Source organism: Mastigoproctus giganteus, chromosome 11 (assembly GCF_048544385.1).
Source record: "Mastigoproctus giganteus isolate SK-2022 chromosome 11, ASM4854438v1, whole genome shotgun sequence".
Taxonomy (NCBI): Eukaryota; Metazoa; Arthropoda; class Arachnida; order Uropygi; family Thelyphonidae; genus Mastigoproctus; species Mastigoproctus giganteus.
In genome coordinates, this window is record NC_143585.1 from 148,669,003 (window position 1) to 148,693,911 (window position 24,909).

A 24,909-nucleotide genomic window follows, 5' to 3' on the forward strand; every position below is an offset into this window, starting at 1 on the left:
AGTGCAACAATGCAAAAAAAGAGAAAAACAAAGCTTGGAATCAATTCCACAAAAATCCAACCACTTCCAATCTTATTAATTATAAGTGACTTAGAGCAAGAGCCCGTAATATCAGACGGAAAGCAAAAAAAGAATCTTGGATTAAATTCGCTTCCTCAGTTAATAAAAATACAGACATCAGACTGATCTGGAATAAGATAAAATTGTTAAATGGCAAAATTCCTCCAACATCTACTCCACTAATTAACTGGAATGGACAGGAGCTCTCTACTCCTGCAGAAATCGCAAATGCACTAGGATCTGTATTTTCTCAGTTGTCCTCCACAACTTCTTATGACCAATCATTTGAAAAAATTAAAGGTGTAACTGAAAAATCCAAACTGAATTTCACTGACAGATGTGCACTAACATATAATCAACCATTTACCATGGTTGAACTTCAGCATGCTCTTACCAACACAAGGAACAGTGCCGCTGGCCCTGATGGGATATTTTATATAATGCTCAAAAATTTAAATCCAAAGTCACAGTCATCACTGCTGTTCTTCCTCAATCAAATATTCACTGAACATACATACCCAAACTCCTGCCGTCATTGCTACGTTCTGGCTATCCCAAAACCTGGTAAAGACTATTCTGTTCCTCAAAACTACAGACCAATTTCACTTACCAGTTGTCTGAGCAAAACCCTCGAAAAAATGATTCACTGCCATCTGACTTGGTATCTTGAGTCCCAAAATTTAACCAATAACAACCAATTTGGATTCAGAAATAATCGATCATCATTGGACCTTATGATTAAAGCCGAAGCAAACATCAGAAATGCATTCATCAAAAAAGGAGCATCTCGTTATGGTCTGTCTGGATATTGAGAAAGCCTTTGACACCACATGGCGTTTCGGCATTTTAAAGGATCTGTATTCTCTTGGCCTGAGAGGAAATTTGCCATATTGCCAAATTTGCCAAAAGGAGTCCCTCAAGGGTCCATTCTCAATGCTACTCTATTTGCAATTAGAATTAATCACTTAACTGAACTTATTCCGAAAACAGTGGACTCATATCTTTATGCCGATGATCTCACAATCTCCTGCCACTCTCAAAACATGAACTACATTGAGAGACAATTGCAGATATCAATAAATCAGATCCAGATTTGGATGACACAAAACGGTTACAGACTATCCAGCCAGAACTCTACTGCCATTCATTTCTGTACCATACGTAAAATGCATCCTGATCCTGAACTCCAATTAGATAACCATCTTATTCCAATAGCAAATAGTATTCGTCTGCTTGGCTTAATTTTTGACAGTAAGTTAAATTATCAAAAACACATTGAACATCTCCGGACAGCTTGCCAAAAGAAAATGAACATACTCAGAGCCTTATCAGCAACAACCTGGGGAGCAGATCGTTACACCTTGCTTGATCCATAATTAGATCTCGTCTGACTATGGTGCACCTGTCTTCGATTCTGCTAGGGAAAGTGCCTTATCTCGTCTCAACCCTATTCAACATTCAGCTCTAAGAATAGCTCTAGGTGCGTTCAGAACATCTCCAGTGCAAAGTCTCTATGTAGAAGCCTACGAAGCTCCTCTAAACATCAGAAGAAAGATGTTATTACTGAACTATGCAGCCAAGATCCAAAGTCAGTCGACCCATCCTAATTGGTCGTTATTTAATGATCTGCCACTCACAATGTTTTATAGAAACAAACCACAAGCAACTAGGCCTGCAGGTAGTAGATTAATGGAACTAGCAGAAAACTGGAACATACAACTCAATAAAGTCCACCAAGAACCTACAGATCACGTTCCTCCCTGGTCTGTCATCATGCCATGTTGTGACTATTATTTCCACTAAATGGGGGAAACACTCTTTAACGGGTATTAACATCCAGCAGCTGCACACTGCACATTTACAAAGTTATCCTGACTTTGCGAAAATATATACTGACGGTTCAAAGTCTGAGAATGGATCAGGTGCAGCAGTGGTATTCCATGACACTATCACTTCCGACAGAATGCAGCAGTTACACCACTGAATTATATGCCATAAAGCTTGCTCTGGAAAACATTTCCCATCTCTCAATCGAAAAGAGCATAATCTACACAGACTCGCAAAGTGTCCTATTAGCAATGCAAAAGATTTTCCCATCTACTCATCCGTTACTACAGCCAATCAGATTAGAGTTGATTCGTCTCCGAGATCATCGGCAAAATGTTGTCTTCTGTTGGATCCCAGGCCATACTGGAATACCAGGAAATGAAATTTCAGATGATGCTGCCAAGCATCCATCCAGCATATCCCCAATGAATTTTCTGGTCCCATTCAGTGATTACAAAGTACATATACGAAATATATGTAAGGAACGATGGAAACAACAGTGGCAAACGCACATTCATAACAAACTCTTTGAAATTAAACCTATACCGCAATTATGGGCCTCCAATTTTCGCACAAACAGGCAAGAAGAGGTAGTCCTGGCCAGAGCCCGAATAGGCCACACCCATCTGACCCATCTATTCCTGTTATCAGGTAATGACCCTCCACAGTGTTCACATTGCCACAAGCCACTCACAATAAAACACATACTCCTGGAATGCATCTTGTATAACAACTCCGGACTAATTTCATTCACTTCTCTCTCAAACTTACAAGAATTGTCACTTAGCCATATCATAGGCGAAAATTCAAACCTTACAGATTTTTTTTTCTTTCTGAAACGAATAGGATTATATAACCATTTCTAACTGCTTCCATAGAAGCCAATCATATCAGTACTAACTACTATGATAGGTGCAATATGGCCTAAGTAGCCTTTCCACCAGAAAAATCCAAGCACAACAGCGAGATTCATTGGAAAAGGCAAGTTTTTTTTTTTTTTTTCTTTTTCCCAGTCATTAGTGGTCCAATGATGTCGTTCAGATGCAAACTTTAGACACCATTGGTGATGGGTGGCCCCAAGCATGGATATCTTGACTGGACATCTGCTCTGCAAGCTCATACAGGGAGGGTTCATTGGATCGTGGTCTTGGAAACAGCTGGTTGTCTCCCCCTGGTTAAATTTCATGGTCAGCCATTTCATTGTTTTCCATTTATCAGCTCACGCAACGCAGGACAGTCTATGTTCACTACAACTGTCAATGAGGGTGTAGATGCTTGCCATTGGCCTGGCCACTGCTATTCTGTTCACTATCCATAAGCTTTTGTAACACCTTAACTACAGCACTCAATGAACAATCACAAGATTTGTAGTTTCTGTGATAACACTATGCTACCCTTTAACCCCAACAATTATCCCCTTTTTAAAGTCCACCAATTGCTTCTCTTTCCCATGTCAGTCATGCTCTTCACTTGAACTACATGCATGAACCTTTGTATCACGTTTACCACTTCTTTGTGCAAACTGTGTGCAACCAAGTGTGTAGGAATGGCTGAAACATGGGGGCGGGGAGTGTCATACTGTTTTGACTGGACAGTATATATATATATAACTTATGTACTACACTGTGAACTAGTATTGAATGTCTGACAGAATGAAAGATTTTATATGTTGCTCATACCTATCAACAATTACATATAGTCTAGAAAAACAGTGTAAAACAGTTTTTTTTTTTTTTTTTTTTTTCAAGTTCAGCTAGTCTTTTTCCCTTTTATCTGTGTACAGTCAATCGACCTTGTGAAATATTCAGAAAATGCTGGATTTTTGAAGTGTTGTGCAAAAAAGAAGCGGCTAAATCAAATAACATTTCCCCTGCCCCTTGACATCAAAGCAGTGAAATCATAAATAATTCAGTCACAGTGGCAAATGAGTTGAGCAAGTACTTTGCAAAAATATTTACAACTAAAAGTACATTAAAACCAGAGTAAATCAGTGATAGTGGTGTCTATCAGGAAAACTACTATTTCTGTGGGTGAGGGGGGGCACAAGAGGTTGGTAGCACGTTTGTCATCAAACCATTAGGAATGTTATAGAGTTCCTTAGATTCTAGTATGATCCCCCTCAGACTGGAGAAGTGCTGATGTCTCTTTAATCCATAAGAAGGAACCTAAAGAGGTGATGGGCAACCCACCAGTTTGTAGTTGCCCATCACCTCTTTAGATCTTCCCTTATGTGGACTAGGGAGACATTAGCACTTCTCCAGTCCAAAGTAAAGTGTAAAGTGTATTCGTATCTAGCAGCATCCAGTCCAATGGGATCTGTCAAAATCTAATGATGTTGATCTCTGTAATTATACAGATCATTAGATTCTAGTATGATCCCCCTCAGACTGGAGATGTGCTGATGTCTCCCTAGTCCTTTATGTAGACTAGGGAGACATTAGCACTTCACCAGTCCAATGGGATATGTCAAAATCTAATATCGATCTCTGTAACATTCCTAACGGCTTGTTTGGTGCACTGAACATGCTGCCATTTTTACTATAACTGAATGTATGCTGCCTACCCCTGGGGCCTCTTCACAGCACTGGTAGTTTTTATAGTTGGATACATGAACAGGCTATATTTCTGGAAAATGGCAACTAAGGTTTGGTGCTGCTAAATGAAAGGTCTGGCACCTGAGGAGCAAAACCCCCAGGTTACCTATAGACTAGGAGGGAGGAGTTTACGGTGATTCATAATGAGAAACACTTGGGTGTTATAGTACAACCAGTTAAAATTTTCTATGAGCATAAATGTGTAGCAAGGAAAGCACATTGCAATCTGTTAATTAGAATTAGCAAGGGCATATGATGCAAGAAAGCAAGCTTATATAGCATTAGCCAAAAAAAAAAAAAAAACCCTTATTTCACCCATCCCCTCATTCCAAATGTTTGTCAAGATCTGCCTTGAATCTATTTAAGCTATCAACTTCTACCACTAGCTAAAGGCAACCTTCTGTTTGTTTTTGTTTGTTTGTTTGGTTTTTAGGAGCATTAGCAACTAAGGCCATATTGCTCCAGGATATGCGGTGGTCATTCCCTGACCTTTCCGCATCCTCTGTATTTGGTGGTGACGGGCTCGAACCCCAGTCTAATCAAGAAGCGTGTGCTACGCACTGCAGCTCCTTCCCACCTGGCTACGGAAGCGCTGCCAGGCAACCTTCTGCACATCTATCCTACAACTGTCTTTCCTCAATTTGAATTTATGCCCTCTCAGGTGATTATTCTGAGCAAGAGGAGGAATCACATCAGCATTGAGCATGCTCAAACCATTCAAGGCTTTATACACTTCAATCAGATCACCTCGCAGGTGTCTAGTCTCCAGACACTGTAATTTGCAAAACTTTAGCCTTTCTTCTTAAGAGCAACCCTTTGTTCTGTTCACTAATCTTGTTGCACTTCTCTGTACTTGTTCCAACAGCCCTACATCCTTCTTAAAATGAGGCCTCTAGGTGTGTCCTTTGAAGCTTGGCTACTCTATCTTTGGAAGAATTTAACTGAGATATATGAGGATCAATATGGGATCAATAATATAAACAAAGGAGGTATATTTTCACTGGCAGTGACACCTACCAGAGAAGATACCTCCTCATTTATTTTACAGATACTCCCCTCATGAAATCCAGTCTTCTGCTGCTTAAGGAGTAGCAAAAGACTGGATCTCACAAAGTTTATCTATGTGTTGTAGAAAATTTGAATAAATTACCTTCTAATGTGGTTGAGAGTGAGCTTGTTAGTATTCAAAGTTGAACTCAATAGGCAGTTTCCAGCATTGAGAATAATTTAAGGAAGTGGGGAATTTATTATTGTATAATAAGTACAGAATAAGTTTGCTTGTTTTCATCCTTTGACCACTAATGCTAATAGTAACCTTTTTTAATTTTGTGAAAGCTTCGTCAAACTAAAAAAAGAAGACTGCTTGCTAATGTGAAGCAAAAAGGCCAAGTAGACCCTTTACCAATATGGAGAAATGGCACAGAAGCATTTCACAAGGCAGAGCAGAAACATAAACAATTTTGGGAATTAATCTGTAAGGAAATCTTGGATAGAAAACAGTAGGTGCATCTAAAATTATTTTAGCATTTAAATAATGTGAAATTGAAATTTAGTTTCCCATATAAAAGTTTAATCATTTACAAATGTTTGTTTTCTCAAGGAAAGATTTGTCTGTTTTGCTGTGTTTATATTCCAACATGACCACCAGATCTAAAGAGATTATAATTAATCATTTTGACAATGATTTATTGTCAAAATGAATCATCTACTGTATTTATCAGTCACCCAGTCTTGAACATTGGTCTACAGAAATGTGTGTTTGCATGCATGTGCACTTGATTTCTCACACTGCACTGTTGTTGGATACAAATACATTATGAGAACTGGTTAAGTGAATTATCTTAGACCGAAAACATTAAGTTGAGGAGTTCAAATTTTTGTCACTGTATAACTGTCAAGATAAAAGAAAAAAGCATTGAATAGTTACAGGCTCCGGTTCATATTTAAATTTTAAGAATATATGAAATGAAACCACTGATGAGGGTACAACAAAAAAACATTGAGTACGAGAAACCAGTCCCCATTCTTTGCTCTCTGATGAAGAGAGTAAAGAATGGGTATAGGAGATAATCATATGTAAATATAGTAGAAACTCACAAATTCAGCATCCTCTTGACCAAACACATGTCAGAATTTTGAAAATTCTGGCTTTATGAAGGTTATGCATGTAGTCTGATTGTTCAGGGGTAATTCATTATTTTTATTATATATAATACAGTAGCTCTGATCCCTATAATCACCACAGAATGATAGTTACCAGCATTAAACCAAAATATTAACTTTACTGCTAGAAAAAGAGTAAATGACACACATGCTGTGACAGAGCATGTGTGCCTCCTTACTCTATTTGCCAATTGGAATCACAGGAGCGTCATCACAGCATGAATGTTTCATGCTGTGATGCTCAAGTAAAAGATCACCCAAGTGATATTCCAAAATATGGTCTCTCTCAAATGTACAATTGTGCATGATAAACAATAGGATTTGTTTCAATATATACCTCATATACATTGAGCTGCATTATGAAACTCATATGCAAGAAAAAAAAATATTTTTTTTCCCTACTTCCTCCATGGTGCAAACAAAATGGACTACTTGTACACCCATAACATGAGTTACAATCATTTAATTATCTGCTGTTCTTGAGGAAGTAAACAGAAATGTTAAATTTAAAGTATATGCAGTACTCTGCATATATTATTGTTAAAATTTTTATTATACATCCATTCGCTGACATTTTAACAATGTTTACCTTTAGTTGGTTTATCCAGGCTTTTTTTATTTAAACATGTGTGGGACTCAAGACTTCAAATTTAATTGTAGGTGTATTTTGAATAATCCATATATTAAAATGCATATGAAATCTTATATCACTGGTTGGGGAACGATAGCATCTTTGAAATACATTCCATTTTAAATAATCTGATATTGAATTAACGAGGATATACTCTATATCATCGTTTCTCAACTGGTGGTACGAGAATAACGGACAGTTGAATTTTTTAAATCTATGAAATTATGAAAAATAAAACATTAAAAATTTCCTCTCTAAAGGTAAATAACTATATGTTTTATCTATTTAGCATTAGCATTAGTAGAGGCATTTGATGCAAGAAAGCAAGCTTATGCAGCATCAGCCAAAAAATAAAAAATAAATAAATAAAAAATAACCACTTCCACTTAACCCCTCTGTTTGTTCGAAATACCTGTCCAGCTGAGCCTTAAACTTATTCAGGCTATCAACCTCCACGACAAGGGATGGAAGTCTGTTTCACCAACCAACCACCCGCTGGCTAAAGGCAAATTTCCTCACGTCTATCCTACATCTGTCTTTCCTCAATTTGAATTTATGCCCTCTCAGGTGATTATTCTGAGCAAGAGGAAGAATCCCATCAGCATTGAGCATGCTCAAACCATTCAAGGCTTTATACACCTCTATCAGATCACCTCACCGGTGCCTAGTCTCCAGACACTGTAATTTGCAAAACGTAAGACTTTCTTCGTAAGAGCACCCCTTTGTTCCATTCACCAATCTTGTTGCCCTTCTCTGTACTCGTTCCTGCATCTCTACACCCTTCTTAAAATGAGGCCTCCAGACCTGTATACACTAGGTGTGGCCTGACCATTGCCTTATACAAGGGAATAATCACCTCCTTATCCCTGCTAGAAAAATTCCTATATATCATCAACAATACACCATGAGCTACTCTTGCAGCACGTCTGCACTGCTCAGAAAACTTCATATCTGCCTGCACAACCACCCCCCAGGTCCCTTTCATTCTCTACCACTGTCAGTGTAGTACCACAGAGTTGATACGTTGCTCTGGGGTTGCTGTTTCCCATATGTAGTACTTTACATTTGTCAATGTTAAACTTCATTTGCCACCTCTCAGCCCATCTGCTCAACATTTCCAGATCCTGTTGCAGTAGCATAGTGTCAGTAGTGTCGTTGACAACCCTACCAACCTTCGTATCGTCGGCAAACTTGGACATTAAGCTTGATATACCATCATCAATATCATTTATAAATACAGAAAACAATAATGGACCCAATACTGAACCCCGAGGGACTCCACTAATAACATTAGTCCGCGATGAGCAGTGTCCATTGATTACCACTCTCTGTTTTCTCCCTTTATCCATAGCAGCAATTTCCCTCCAATGCCACACTGCTCCAGTTTGTGCAGCAGTCTTCCGTGTGCAACAGTATCAAAAGCCTTTCTAAGATCCAAGTATATAATATAAAAGTTATTCCCTGCATCCAGTTCTTTTGTGACTGCATCATACTATCCAATCAAATTGGTCAGGCAAGACTTCCCCTTAACAAAACCATGCTGTGTGGTTTAACCAGTGTTTAACAAAAGGTTTAACAAAACTTTAACCAGTGCCTCCATTAATTTTCCGGGAACAGAAGTTAAACTAACAGATCTATAATTATTTGTGTCGCCCTTTGATCCTCCTTTGTGAATTGAGGTCACATTTGCACATCTCCAGTCCATGGGTACTTCCCCTGAGTCCAAGGAAGCTCTCATAATTATGACTAAGGGTTTGCTTACTTCCTTTGCTGCCTCCTTTAATATAACTGGATAGATCCCATCCACCCCAGGTGCCTTTGTTGTATTTATCTTCAACAATTTCTCCTCCACTTTACTCTCAGTTATTACAAAATTCTCTAGCTTACTGAATACACCTCTGGCATTCCCCTCGCTGAATAATTCCTCATGTGTGAATGTCGATGCACAATATTCATTTAGTTTGTTAGCTACCTGAGCAGGATCATCAACAGTTGACCCATCGATATTAAGTGGACCAATCTGATTCATCCCCTTCCTTCTAGAGTTTACATAAGTAAAGAACTCTTTGCTGTTTTTCTTTGCATCCCTTGCCAAAGATTTCTCGTAATCTGCCTTCGCCTGCCTAACCTCCTTTGTAACTTGGTTACAGAACAACTTATGTCTATCATAGGCTTCTGTGTCACATGTTTATTTATATGTATCCCATGCATTTTTCTTCTCTGCCATATGTCTCATTAGTTCATCTGACATCCATTTAGGCCTAAGCTTTAAACAATATTTCTTAGTTGGTATGTAAAGCCTAGTAACTTACAAGATAAGTTCTTTGAATGCTTCCCATTTTGAATTTGCTGTTGGTAATATCATCAGTTGGTCCCACTATATAGACTTTAAATACTGTCTCAGACCATCGTAGTTGCCTTTATGGCAGAAACCCTTCCCTTTGCTCCTGATGGTAGTTACCTCTTTGAGTAAATCCCACTTCCGCACACTGTGATCACTGCCACCTAGTGGTTCCTTTATCTGCAGATTCTTAATGCATGAAGAATCACTACTGATAATCAGATCAACAGTATTACTCCCTATAGTTACCTCCCGAACATGCTGATGTAGAAAACAATCATCCAATAAATCCACAAAAGCCTTGCTAGTGTGTCAGTGACCAACCCACAAATTCCAGTCAATATCTACGAAATTAAAATCCCCCATTATAAGAGAGTCTGATTTACTGGCCCACTCTATTTCCCTGTACAATTTCTTATTATACTCATCAGAGTCATTAGGCCTATAGCACACTCCTACTCTCAATTTTGATCTCTCAATGCTTATGTCACACCAAACTGACTCGACACTGCTCTGTTCAGCAATGTCGACTGGCTTCACTTCCTTGGATTTTATGTATTTCTTAACTAATAGCATAACCCCTCCTCCCTTCCTATCCTGTCTATCCTTTCTGTAGACATTGTACCCCCCAAATTCCAGTTCTGCATTCCTTATATCTGTGTGACACCACGTCTCTGAAATCCCCACAATATCTGCCTTTGATGTTTTGAGCAATACCTCAAATTCATCAAATTTATTTACTAAACTCCTAACATTGGTGTACACGCAAGTATACATGCACCTGTTCTTTTTCTTAGCTACCCTAACACAACACATTTGTTTACTTGTACCCCAATGATTCCCAGCAGTCTCTGAAATATCCTGCATCTTATTTTTCAGTCTGCGGCTCATTCCACTAGAAGCAGTGCAAGAATCACTTTCACCTCTGCCAGTGGCTACTGTTAATCTCTTAGTCCTTGTATCCCCCCAATCTAGCAGTTTTCCGACCCACCTAACACTGCCTCGATAGCATCAGCAAACATCCTTGCACCCTTTCTATTTAAGTGTATCCCATCCCTGTAGAAGCAGTCTCTCCTGTTAACAAGTACAGACCATTTTTTTTTTTTTTTTTTTAATCTAACAGGCGTTCACTAATCATGTCTTGATTTTCAAATATTTTGTTTGTTCAACCTCCGAGTGGATAGCTATATATTTCTCGGAAAGCTTAAAATCGTGACAGTCTCGCATTGTTTTCTATTACTTCCTGGAAAACTCTCTTACACGACAGTGTTGCTGTCAGTGCTCATTGTTGCTTTAGTAAGTTACTGGGCAGGGTTGAGGATTTAGTAAAGGCCTGCATAAGGATTTAGTAGAAAAACTGCAAATGAAATACAGTCGGACTTCCCTATAACGAATTCGATAAATCCAGCGAAAAAATTTGTTATAGAGAAATTTCGTTATACAGAGAATATCTTTTTTATTAGAAATTGTTATTTAATTAGAAAATGAAAAATGAATCTACATTTATTTTTAATGTATTTTATTTCAAAAACACTTATTTAAATTATGTTTACACAATTTTTGCCGGTAAGTATCACAAATTAAAAAAATCTGTAATTTTCGTTTGCACAGTACAATTAAAAAATGTCCAATTCTCAAAGAAAACCTCACATTTGTTCAGAGCATTAAAAACATTATAAGGAACATTTTCACAAAACTGTAGACCCATACGAACCGTTTTAAAAGCGTGAATCATTTTTTGCGAGTCGGCTTTTTCTACGGGATAGATCCCATCTGGATAGATCCATCCACCCCAGGTGCCTTTCTTATGTTTAACTTATACAATTTCTCCTCCACTTTGCTCTTGTTATTACAAAACAAGATAAACTGCTGGCATTCCCCTCTCTGAATAAATCCTCATTTGTGAATGTTGTTGCAAAATACTCATTGTTGGACCTGAGCAGGGTCCTCAACAGTTGAACCATCAATATCAAGTGGATCTAAGAACTATTTGCTGTTTTTCTTTACGTCCTTTGACAAACATTTCTTGTAATCTGCCTTTGCCTGCCTAACCTCCTTTGTGATTTGATTACAGACTAGCTTATATCTGCCATAGGCTGCTGTGTTGCCTCATAATTTATATGCATCCCATGCATTTTTCTTTTCTGCCAAGGGCTGCATTAATTCATCTCACATCCATTTAGGCTTAAACCTTGAACAGTATTTCTTAGTTGGTATGAAAAGCCTAGTACCCACCAAGATTAATGCCCTGAAAGCATCCCATTTAGAATTCACCATTGGTAACATCATCATCTCACTGTATAGAATTTAAAAACTCTCTGAGACCACTGTAGTCACCTTTACGAAAGCAAAAACCATTCCCCTTACCCCTGATGGTAGCTACATCTTTAATTAAATCCCACATCAGTACACTGTGATCACTGCCACCTAGTGGTTCCTTTATCTGCAGATTCTTAAGTCATGAAGAATCACTGCTGATATGATCAAGAGTATTACTCCCTCTCGTTGCCTCTCGAACATGCTGCTGTAGTAAACAATCATCCACTTAATCCAAAAAAATCTTGCTACTGTGTGCAAGTGACTAATCCAGAGGTCCCAGTCATTATCTGGAAAGTTAAAATCCCCCATTATAAGACAGTCTGATTTACTGGCCCACTCTATTTCTCTGCACAATTGTTTATTGTACTCATCAGAGTCATTAGGCCTATAACACACTCATATTCTCATTTTCGCTTTCTCAGTGCTTGTCACACCAAACTGACTCAACATTGCACTGTTCACCCATGTCAACTGGATGCGCTTGCCTTGATTTTTTTTTAGTTTCTTAACTAACAGCATAACCCCTCCTCCCTTCCTATTCTGTCTATCTTTCCTGTACACATCGTCCTCCCCAAATTCCAGTTCTGCATTCCTTATATCTGTGTGGAACCACATCTCTGATATGCCAACAATATCTGCCTTTGATGTTTTGACCAGCACCTCAAATTTATTTGCTATACTCCTAGCATTGGTGTACACACAAGTATAGATGCACCTGTTCTTATTCCTGGCTGCTCTAGCACAGCCCATGTATTTACTTGTTCTGCGATAACTCGCAGCAATCTATGAAATCGCCAACAACTTGTTTCCCTGGCTGCTGCTCATTCCAATAGAAGCAGTGCAAGAATCATTTTCATCTCTGCCAGTGGCTAGTGTAACCTATCAGTCAGTGTATCCCCCAAGCTAACAGTTTTCTGACCCACCTAACACTACCTCGATAGCAACAGCAAATATTCTTGCACTCTTTCTATTTAAGTGTATCCCATCCCTGCAGTCTCTCCTATTAACAAGTACAGACCAGGCTGAGAAAAATTCTACCCCTTGAGCCTTGCACTATCTCTCCAGGGCCGAATTGATCGACAAGGCTCTCATCATATACTTCCCCCTATTGTGTCTAGGCAGAATTGCAGACACTTTCAAATTCAACCCTAACTCACGGGTTTTTTTTAGCATTGCCTTGTACTTAAGTAATTCTGCTGGTCTCCTACTCTTACACTATATTATATTTACGCCAAATCACTGATTTTAAAAGCTTCATGAATATTACTGTCATACGTTACGGTCTACGTGATAAGTTAAATTATTAAAACACGTAAGTAGTGCCAAAATTTATAGTTTATAATCCTCTGCTAATACTGATTACACTGCTACAAGTTACGTAGAAACTTCTAGTATCTGCTATATTAATAAGAAAACAATGGCAGCAATATTCCAAAGCTACTGTCAGTACAATGCTGGCAGAAGTTGACTGTGGTTTTTTATGCAATTACAAGGTCGAGTAAAGAATAAATACAACAAATTAATCAGAAATTCACAAAAAAAATACTATAATACTAAGTTTAAATCAGAAGTTATAGAAAAACAATAATTTCAAATCAATAAAGAAGAAATCCACTTAGCGACTTTGAACACATGGTTCCCAGGAGCCCCGTCATCAGACCCCACTAGCCTCGTCAATAGAGTTGATTCTGCAGAAAGCAGGAATTGAGAGCTAAAAGGATTAAGAATTAATCCCTTTAGATTTTAAGAGCTAAAACATTCCACAATTTAGTGGTGCCCATAAAACCCATACAGCCACTGCCACCTTAAAAACAAGGTGGCAATGATAGTCGTGCTGCTATCTATGCATCCACAGCCAATGGCAAAGATTTAAGGCATATTCCCAACACTGAAATTTGCTCCGGTCAGCTTGTTTTCGACTGTAAGCACCCTATTACAGAATTTGGAGAGAGTGATTTTCCTTTATCCTGGAAAATTGTGTTTTTTTTGTTTTTTTTTTGACGTTAAAAATGTTTTTACCAGCATTATTTGGAAAAAAACTTTACACTAGAAATCGTTACGAAACCCGAAGCGCATGCGTTGTACTTGTTGTGTCACTGCATGCAACAAGTACAATGCATGTGCCCAAGAAAACTCAATTGTACGCTAGAAGTCCAATAAGCCCATACTCACATCCGGTGAGTATGGGCTTAGCACACCCAGGGTCCTGAGTTGGATATCATCATTCTTCTCTTTCTTGGTGATTCCCTTCTACTTTTGATTTTCTCTCTCTCTCTCTCTCTTTCTTTCTCTCTCTCTCTCTCTCAGGGTAACTCGGGAACTTTTTTTTTTCTGGTGCAGCATAAGCCTCAGGCTTCCTTGCATCATATGGCTATTAATAATAATAATATGATTAATATGCTAGTGACTGTGCTAAAATCTACAGCCCATTGTTTGAAGGAATATCGTGAAATTCAACAAGAATGTTTCGTTATGCCTGTGAGTTCTCAAACCACCCAAAAAAAACTCAAGCTGAAATAATGAAGGAATATCATGAACGGAAAAAAAGGAAATTAGAAATTCAAACTATTCTGAATCATAATGAAATTCAACCACTGAGTTCTACTATGCCTGATACTTATCAGGAATCTAAAACTCCAGCAAAGCGAAATTAGAAATGTCTAATAATGAGATTCCTGATTACATCCCTATAGTGTCTACACGAGCTGACAGTGAGTTTGAAAAACTAGTGTACAAAAACCCATTTGGATTTAGTTGTAATGTTTGTGATTGTTTATGGTTTCAATTAGATTTGAAACCATTTCCAACAACTTCATATGAATTATTTCAAAATGAATTCAAAATTAATTTTATTTACAAGAAGTGAATACTTTCACGACATGTGATACATGTCATACTTCGTTAAAAGAGGGATGGATACCAACTATAGCCACATCAAATGGATTTATACATCCAAAATATCCTACTCATTTGCCTCCACTGGATGTTGTAACTGAGTGTTTGATATCACCATGATTACCCTTTATGCAGATTCATCATTTACGTTATGAACATGGACAACATGGGATCATATTGTTGCCCGCCCTTATAATTAAGTTAAAGCCTGTGTAATAACGAGAAACATTTACATCTCACTTAATATAGTGAAAAACCAGGAGGGTTATAAGAAATAATATTTGGATCTTTTGCACTTTTTTCTTTTTTTTTGCATCATCTGTAAATGTATGATCAGTTTTCTTAAGTTCTTAAGCTAAAAACTAGCTTAAGAACCATTATTTTTTTAAATCAAATATTTCTGCCCTTTCTTTTAAACTGCACGTTGTGACATTTTATTACACTGCACAGTAAACTCTAATGAATGCAGTAAGCAGTGCTTTTTTTTGGTAAAAATAAATAGGTGCCAGTACTCATTCTTTGCTATCAGGAAAAATTGAAAATTAAAAGGACACTAAAAAATTCCAGATATTGTTACTTGAGTAGTAATGTTTTTTGAATAAGAACAGCAAATTAAGTATATTAACACACAATTTATTAAGCATAAATTTATTATACAAGTATTTGTAAAAGAATAAGAGAAGTTTACCTCAATATGATACGTAGAACACTTAGCATTAGCAAAGGCACATGATACAAGAAATCAAGCTTATATAGCATCAGCCAAAAAAAACAAAAAAAAAAAACACACATACACACACACACACACCCTTCTCATTTCACCCATCCACTTGCTCTAAATGTTTGTCTAGTTCTGCCTTGAATCTATTTAAGCTATCAACTTCTACGACAGATGGAAGTTTGTTCCAGCAATCAACCACCCACTGGCTAAAGGAAAATTTCCGCACATCTATCCTACAACTCTCTTTCCTCAATTTGAATTTATGCCCTTTCAGGTAATTATTCTAAGCAAAAGGAAGAATCCTATCAGCATTGAGCATGCTCAAACCATTCAAAGCTTTGTACACCTCAATCAGATCACCTCGCAAGGTCCTAGTCTCCAGAATCTGTATACAGTAAACCCCCGCTATTCGCAGTATCTGTATTCGTGGTTTCGCGTATTCGCGATCGCCGATTTAATATAAAATGAAACCTAAAAAATGTGAATTTTAAAGCGCCGTGAATATTTTCCCCCAATAAAAAAACATGGGCGTAGCTAAAATTATCTTTCCCGGTCAAAACAGCGCTCAGTGGGAGAGGGGTGACAAAATCGCGAGCGTGAATGTTTCTCGCTAATCCTTGTTCAATATGTGTTATGCGCTTTTTATGGAAGGTTTTGTCGTTTGCTTTTAATTTGTATGCTTATAAATTGAATAAATTTATCAATTTATAAAGAGATATGCTTACAAAAGTGATAAATCTACCATTTTGCAGTGTAAAACAGACTTTTTCAAGTGTGTTAATGGAAGAAAGTGACTTTATTGTGGACAAGTTCTTTCTAACCCCTACAAAAATATGACTATGAATAACAAGAGAAATGTGAAAATATCAAAGAAGGTGATGACATTAGCGAATAAAATTGAGTTATTAGATAAAATTTCTAATGGTGAAAGTGTCTCCTCAGTGGCAAAACATTATAAAATCAATGAGTCAGCAGTACGATCAATCAAAAAATCGGAAGAAAAAATCCGCCATAGTGTCCGTGAAAACGCGCTAATTGCTTCAAAAATTTGCTCTGTAACTCGTGATGTTAAATTAGAAAAAAATGGAAAAAGCTTTAAATCTGTCGATAGAAGACCAAACTCAAAATAAAATTCCGTTAAATTCACTCATCATTCGTGAAAACGCCAAACTCCTTATCAACGCTTTAGCGAAACTGGTGATAGCATTGGCGGGATAGGTCTTTTAGCTAGCAAAGACGCTGATTTGAAAGATTTGTTTGAAATTTCTAATAAATATTACATTTAATATTAAATTGTTTTTTATTTTCATTTCGATGCCATATGCTTGCATTTCACTATGTACTGTGTATGTACATAGTCATATTATGAAGGTACACATAATACATACATAGACAAAATTTTAGACTAGTTTTTCTTATATACTTTGGAATGGAACCCCTTTATTACTATGGGAGCCATAACTCAGTATTTGCGTTTTCGGTATTCGCGGCATTTCTCAGGAACGTAACCCCCGCGAATAGAGAGGGTTTACTGTATTTGCAAAACTTTAGCCTTTCTTCATAAGAGTAAGCCTTGGTTACATTCACTAATCTTGTTCCCTTGTCTGTATTCGTTCCAGCAGCTGTACTCCTTAAAATGAAGCCTCCAGACCTGTATACAGTACTCAAGGTGTCGTCTAACCATTGCCTTATACAAGGGGATAATCACCTCCTTATCCCTGCTAGAAAACTTCCTGTATATCATTGACAAGACACCATGAGCTACTCTTGCAGACCATCTGCACTGCTCAGAAAACCTCATCTGCCTGCACAATTACTCCCAGGTCTTTTTTTCTCTCTCTACCACTGTCAGTGTAGTACCAAATAGTTGATATGTTACTCTGGGGTTACTGCTTCCCATAGGCAGTACTTTACATTTGTCAATGTTAAACTTCAGTTGCCACTTCTCAGCACACCTGCTCAAATTTTCTAGAGACTGCTTCTACAGGGATGGGATACACTTAAATAGAAAGGGTTCAAGAATATTTGCTGATGCTATCAAGGCAGTGTTAGGTGGGTCGGAAAACTGATAGCTTGGGGGGATACAAGGACTAATAGTTTAACAGTAGCCGTAGGCAGAGGTGAAGGTGATTCTTGCACAACTTCTATTAGAATAAGTAGCGACCTGGAGCGAGGGATGTTGGGGGTTTCAGGGACGGATGGCAGTCATTGTGAAACAGGTGGGTATATGGGATCTGTTAGAGTAACTAAAAATAAGAATAGCTGCATGTATACTTGCATTTATACCAATGCTAGAAGTATAGTAAATAAATTTGATGAATTTGAAGTGTTGGTCAAGACATCAAAGGCGGATATTGTTGGGATATCAGAGACGTGGTGTCACACAGATAAAAGGAAGGCTGAACTGGAATTTGGGGAGTACAATGTGTACAGAAAGGATAGACAGGATAGGAAGGGAGGAGGTGTTATGCTGTTAATAAAGAAAAACATAAAATCAAAAGAAGTGCATCCAGTTGATATAGATGAACAGTGGACTGTTGAGTCAGCTTGGTGTGACATAAGCACTGCGAAAGCAAAAATAAGAGTAGGAGTGTGTTATAGGCCTAATGACTCGAATGAGTACAATGAAAAATTGTACAGAGAAATAGAGTGGGCTAGTAAATCGGAATGTGTTATAATGGGGGATTTTAACTTCCCAGATATTGGCTGGAACTTGTGGGTTGGGCACTCACACACTAGTCAGACTTTTGTGGATATATTGGATGACTGTTTTCTGCAGCAGCATGTTCAAGAGGCAACCAGAGAAAGTAATACTCTTGATCTGGTTATCAGCAGTGATCATTCATGTATTAGGAATTTGCAGATAAAAGAACCACTAGGTGGCAGTGATAACAGTGTACTGACGTGGGATTTACTTAAAGATATCATTGCCATCAGGGGTTAAGGAAAGGGTTTTTGCTTCCGTAAAGGCGAGTACGGTGGTCTCTGACAGTTTTTAAATTCTGTACAGTGGGATCAACTGACAATGTTACCAACAGTAAATTCTAAGTGGGAAGCATTCACGGAATTAATCGTGGCAACTACTAAAAGTTTCATACCTATTAAGAAATATTGTTCAAGGTTCAGGCCTAAATGGTTGTCAAATGAACTAATGAGACTCGTGACAGAGAAGAAAAATGCATGGGATGCATATAAATTATCAAGCGACTCAGAAGCCTATGGCAGATATAAGTTAATCTGTAATCAGGTGACAAAGGAGGTTTGGCAGGCGAAGGCAGATTACGAGAAATCCTTGGCAAAAGATGCTAAGAAAAACAGCAAGGATTTCTTTACTTATATAAACTCTAAAAGGAAGGGGATGAATCTGATTGGTCCACTTGACATCGATGGTTCGACTGTTGATGATCCTGCTCAGATAGCAAACAAACTGAATGTGAGTATTTTGCATCTACATTCACACGTGAGGAATTATTAAGGTTTGAAAATGGCAGAAGGTTATCAAATTGTAGCAAGATACTTAATGATTTTGTAATAACTGAGAGCAAAGTGGAAGAGAAATAGTTGAAGTTAAACGTAAGAAAAGCACCTGGGGTGGATGGGATCTATCCAGTTGTATTAAAGGAGGTGGCAAAGCAACTAAGCAAACCCTTAGCCGTAATTATGAGAGCATCCTTGGACTCAGGGGAGGTTCCCACCGACTGGAGATGTGCAAATGTATCCCTAATTCACAAAGGGGGATCGAAGGGTGACACGAGTAATTACAGACCAGTTAGTTTAACTTCTGTTCCGGGTAAAATAATGGAGTCGCTGGTTAAAGATGCATTGCAGGATCATCTAGACAAGACTGCAGCAATAATTCAGACACAGCATGGGTTTGTTAAGGGAAAGTCTTGTCTGACAAATTTGATAGGATATTATGATGTGGTTACAAAGGAACTGGATGCAAAAAATAATTTTGATATCATATATTTGGATTTCAGGAAAGCTTTTGACACTGTTGCGCATGGAAGACTATTGTACAAATTGGAGCAGAATGGTATTAAGGGTAAGTTGCTACAATGGATAAAAGGATGGTTAAGTGGGAGAAGACAGAGGGTGGTAATCAATGGGTGCTGCTCTTCTTGGACTAATGTTATTAGTGGTGTCCCACAGGGTTCGGTGTTAGGTCCACTGTTGTTTTGTATACAGTAAACCCCCGCTATTCGCGGGGGTTACGTTCCTGAGAAATGCCGCGAATACCGAAAACGCGAATACTGAGTTATGGCTCCCATAGTAATAAAGGGATTCCGTTCCAAAGTATATAAGAAAAACTAGTCTAAAATTTTGTCTATGTATGTATTATATGTACCTTCATAATATGACTATGTACATAGACAGTGCATAGTGAAATGCAAGCATATGGCATCGAAATGAAAATAAGAAACAATGTAATATTAAATGTAATATTTATTAGAAATTTCAAACAAATCTTTCAAACCAGCGTCTTTGCTAGCTAAAAAACCTATCCCGCCAGTGCTATCACCAGTTTCGCTAAAGCGTTGATAAGGAGTTTTGCGTTTTCGTGAATGATGAGTGAATTTAACGGAATTTTATTTTGAGTTCGGTCTTCTATCCACAGATTTAAAGCTTTTTCCATTTTTTTCTAATTTAACATCACGAGTTACAGAGCAAATTTTTGAAGCAATTAGCGCGTTTTCACGGACACTACGGCGGATTTTTTCTTCCGATTTTTGATTGATCGTACCGTTGACTCATTGATTTTATAATGTTTTGCCACTGAGGAGACACTTTCACCATTAGAAATTTTATCTAATAACTCAATTTTATTCGCTAATGTCATCACCTTCTTTGATATTTTCACATTTCTCTTGTTATTCGTAGTCATATTTTTGTAGGGGTTAGAAAGAACTTGTCCACAATAAAGTCACTTTCTTCCGTTAACACACTGAAAAAAGTCTGTTTTACACTGCAAAACGGTAGATTTATCACTTTTGTAAGCATAGCAATTGATAAATTTATTCAATTTATAAGCATATAAATTAAAAGCAAACGACGAAACCTTCCATAACAAGCGCATAACACATAGAACAAGGATTAGCGAGAAACATCCACGCTTGCGATTTTGTCACCCCTCTCCCCCCACCCACTGAACGCTGTTTTGACCGGGAAAGATAATTTTATCCACGCCCATGTTTTTTTGTGGCGGAAAATATTCACGGCGCTTTAAAATTCACATTTTTTAGGTTTCATTTTATATTAAATCGGCGATCGCGAATACGCGAAACCACGAATGCAGATACCGCGAATTGCGGGGGTTTACTGTATTTATCATTGATATTGACGAAGGTGTATCAGGTTTAATGTCGAAGTTTGCAGATGATACAAAGGTTGGCAGGGCTGTTAATGACAGTAATGGCAGTATGCTACTGCAACGGGATCTAGATAATTTGGGCAGATGGGCTAAGAAGTGGCAACTGAAGTTTAACCTTGACAAATGCAAAGTACTGCATATGGGTAGAAGTAACCCCAGAGAAACGTACCAACGGTGTGGTACTACACTTAAGGTGGTAGAAAATGAAAAAGACCTGGGAGTAATTGTGCAGGCAGATATGAAGTTTTCTGAGCAATGCAGACAGGCTGCCAGGGCAGGTCATGGGGCTTTGTCAATGATATATAGGAATTTTGCTAGCAGGGAAAAGGAGGTGATTATCCCTCTGTATAAGGCAATGGTCAGGCCACGTCTTGAGTACTGCGTACAGGTCTGGAGGCCTCATTTTAGGAAGGATGTAGATTTACTTGAGCGTGTACAGAGAAGGGCAACAAGATTGGTGAGGGGAATGAAGGGATCCTCTTACCATGAGAGGCTTAAGTTCTGCAAATTGCAGTGTCTGGAGACTAGGCATCTGCGCGGTGATCTGATTGAAGTGTATAAGGCCATGAATGGGTTGAGCACGCTGAATTCTGATGGGATCCTTCCATTTGTTCAGATTACGAACCTAAGGGGGCATAAAATCTAATTCAGAAAAGACAGATGTAGAATAGATGTGCGGAAATTTGCCTTTAGCCAGCGGGTGGTTAATTGCTGGAACAAACTTCCAGCTGTCATTGTGGAAGTTGATAGGTTGAATAAATTTAAGGAGGAACTGGACAGGCATTTGGAGAGAATGGGGTGATTTTTTTTTTTTTTTTTTTTTGTTGGCTGATGCTGCATAAGCTCATACATTTGCTTTCTTGCATCACATGCCACTACTACTACTACCCAGCTCGAGCTCACATTTTACCAAAGCACATTTGTGGAGGTCAACAAAAAAACCATTTGCACTTTCCGTTTTATTGGGCGTTTCTGTTAGTGCAATCTATTATAAACTGGTAGTAAACTTGATCTTATTGCATTTGCAATAATACCAATAGTTGGAATTCTGTGGGTTTTTGTTATTATGGTTAAGTGTCACTGAAATCTTCAGTCATATATATAAAAAAATATAAATAATTGTAAGAATCTTCTCTTTTTTTTTCTATTTTTTTCTTGTTATTCCGATCTCACTTGTGCAATTTGTGCATGCCATGATTGTCATTATTGACTGCTTATTATTATTTTTTTTTGTTGTTGTTTTAAATTTTATAATCCTAAAAATAAAAGATTTAGTGAAAACAAATTTACGTAAATCCGTAGTTGCGTAAGTCGGGGACTTACTGTATTGAAAAATGTTCAGCAACCTAAGTAAAAAATATGGCTATAGATAAAAAAACTTACCACGTATTACTCGTGTGTCCAATACAATGTGTCCCTTTATTTTTTACAATGTCGTGTTTGGTTTGGTCACCAACATTATAATGGTTCTTTAGAGATTTAACGGATGCACTGTTTTCAAACTTTTGAATAATTTCAAGTCTTTGTTTAACTGAAAGTGCAACTCTTTTGCATTTACCCATCATTTTTGCGATTTCTAAACAAAAAAATTTTACTATAAAAAATATTTTTGACATCCCTGACATAAATAATGAAACAAAATTTGTATTTTTGCAGTTTGACGAAACATAACAATCAACGCGATACAAACTAAACATTTGGTCTCTCTCTCTCTTTTTTTTTTTTTTTTTTTTGAGCAGCCGATGTGAAGACAACGGGGGTTGCAAGATAATTGGTACAATAATCTCCCAATGACGACTTATAACGCCGGTTCTTGTCGCTTATTTACGACTTGCAAAATATATGTTTATACCTATTCCAGTTAGTACTTGAATTTTATGATTTCTGGTTAATTTTTTTTTTAATTTGGAGTCTTGAAGTGTCCTGGTAAATCGAGAATCTGCTGTATTGTTAATTATTTCTTACTGTTATATAAGCTTTTTAATTTTTTAATTGTGTTCGTTTTAGTTTATGGAGAGTATCATACAGAAGTGTTTTACGTATCATAGTGAGGTAAACTTCTCTTATTCTTTTACAAACATTGATATCAACGTAGAACGTATTAAGCATTATAGCTCTGGTTCATACTATCAAATTATATAAGTATATAAAAAAATAAGTAAAAATAACTACTAAGTAAAAGAAAATAAGTAAAAATAAGTACTAAGTAAAAAATAATAAGTAATAATTATTCTATTAAACTTCATTATGAAAAATTATTTTAAATTGTTTTTTTACTTATTTAAGTAAAAAAATAATTAAAAATTTTTCATAATGAAGTTTTATAGAATATTCCAAATTTTTACTAATTTCTCATCCAACATACTATGCCGACTTCTTTTCTTACTGTTTGTGTCTCTTGCTGAATGATGTTTCCGAAGCAGCCACGAATCAACATATTTTGCTGGATCGAAGCATGTCAGTGGTGGGCTTACAATTTTAAGAAATAGTAGTGAAGAAACTGTTTTTGTCATCAACGAAACTCTGGTTGGGCTGGTGATCAGATTCATTTGTGAAAATCCTCATTCACATTCACTTGATGAAATTGGTATCGTACTCAGAGCATTCATCAAATGCGTCAATTCTTCCAAAACTGTCTTTTCAATTAGGTTTCTCAAAATCGACAAATTGTATTTCTTTCATTTAACTGAAACCTAATTGCCAATTTTCTAACTTCATTCTCACCAAATGCCACTTGACAGTTAATATCTTCATGCCAATGTTTACTATCAAGTACTAGGCCGACACTGCTAAATCAACATTTTTACTATCAAGCAGCCTGCTGGATTCTACTCATTGTTTCAAAGTTCTGTAGAAAGCTTCTGGATTGAATGGAGAATAATTTCTGTAATCTGTCCCATGAAGGGAAATTCCTTGAAATTTCTGTAATACTGTCCAGGAATTTGTCTTTCATGAAAAGATTGTACAGCAATTTTTTATTTATTATTTATTTATTTATTTATTTTATTTTATTTTATTTTTTTTTTTTTTTGCCCTTTACAGATCTATATTGTGCTTCTGCAAGTCTCATCTCAAGTCTGATAATTCTTGAAGAGCATCGCACATTAAACCTAAGTATAACATAAAGTTTGTAGTCATAATTTTCTTCAGTAATCTTTCATATGTGCATCTTTCTTTTTGGTCCCACATTGAGCCATTCTTTACTTCTTGAAAATGATTAGCTAATGCCTCATAGTTATTCTAAACAGCCAAAACAGACCGGAAACTCAATGCCACCCATCATGTGCTTAAAATTCTGCCAATTTTTTTAACAGTTCAGTATCCAGTGAATTTGCACACACCTTCAATTCTCTGGCGTTTTTTTGGTGATGTTATACATAATAGAAAGTTCATCAATAAATGCGGCTCACATCTGGTGAGTATGGGCTTGGCAAACCCAGGGTCCTGAGCTGGATATCATCATTCTTCTCTTTCTTGGTGATTCCTTTGTACTTCTCTCCCTCTCCCTTTCTCTCTCTCTCTCCTCCTTTCTCTTCTTTCTTTCTCAGGGGGTAACTCGGGAATTTTTTTTTTTTTTTTTTTGGCTGGTGCAGCATAAGCTTCAGGCTTCCTTGTACCATATGGCTAATAATAATAATAATAATAATTTATGGATACCTGCAATGGATTTCACACTTTCACCAACTGATTAAACCTCTTTCGGCTTTTTTTATTCCTAGTGCTTAACCCTTTTTTTCTTTTTTTTTTATATAGGCCCTAGTCACTGAAATCTCAGGAAATTAGGTGGCAGGGTCTGCCAGAGTAAATATAAATCTATGGGTACCTAGCCTGTCTCCACGAGGCAGAGTGTGGAAACAGTGGGTCCCAATAGGGGCCCAACAGCTAAATGATCAGAAGAACAATGGTACAGAACACTACACATATACACAGCCCACACACTTTTAAACCTCTGGCCTTGACAGAGTATCATCTCACACTTGCAATGAA

At 37.3% G+C, this 24,909-nt stretch overlaps 1 protein-coding gene across 2 annotated transcripts in view; it reads left to right on the top strand.

Annotated features, from left to right (window-relative positions):
* LOC150078510 (uncharacterized) overlaps positions 1–24,909 on the top strand; it is a 110,212-nt gene that overhangs the window by 33,399 nt on the left and 51,904 nt on the right. For both annotated transcript variants that reach the window (XM_090384850.1, XM_090384851.1), the window contains exon 3: positions 5,817–5,980. In XM_090384850.1, the coding sequence (XP_090240976.1) occupies positions 5,817–5,980 (164 nt within the window). The remainder of the gene's footprint in view (positions 1–5,816; positions 5,981–24,909) is intronic.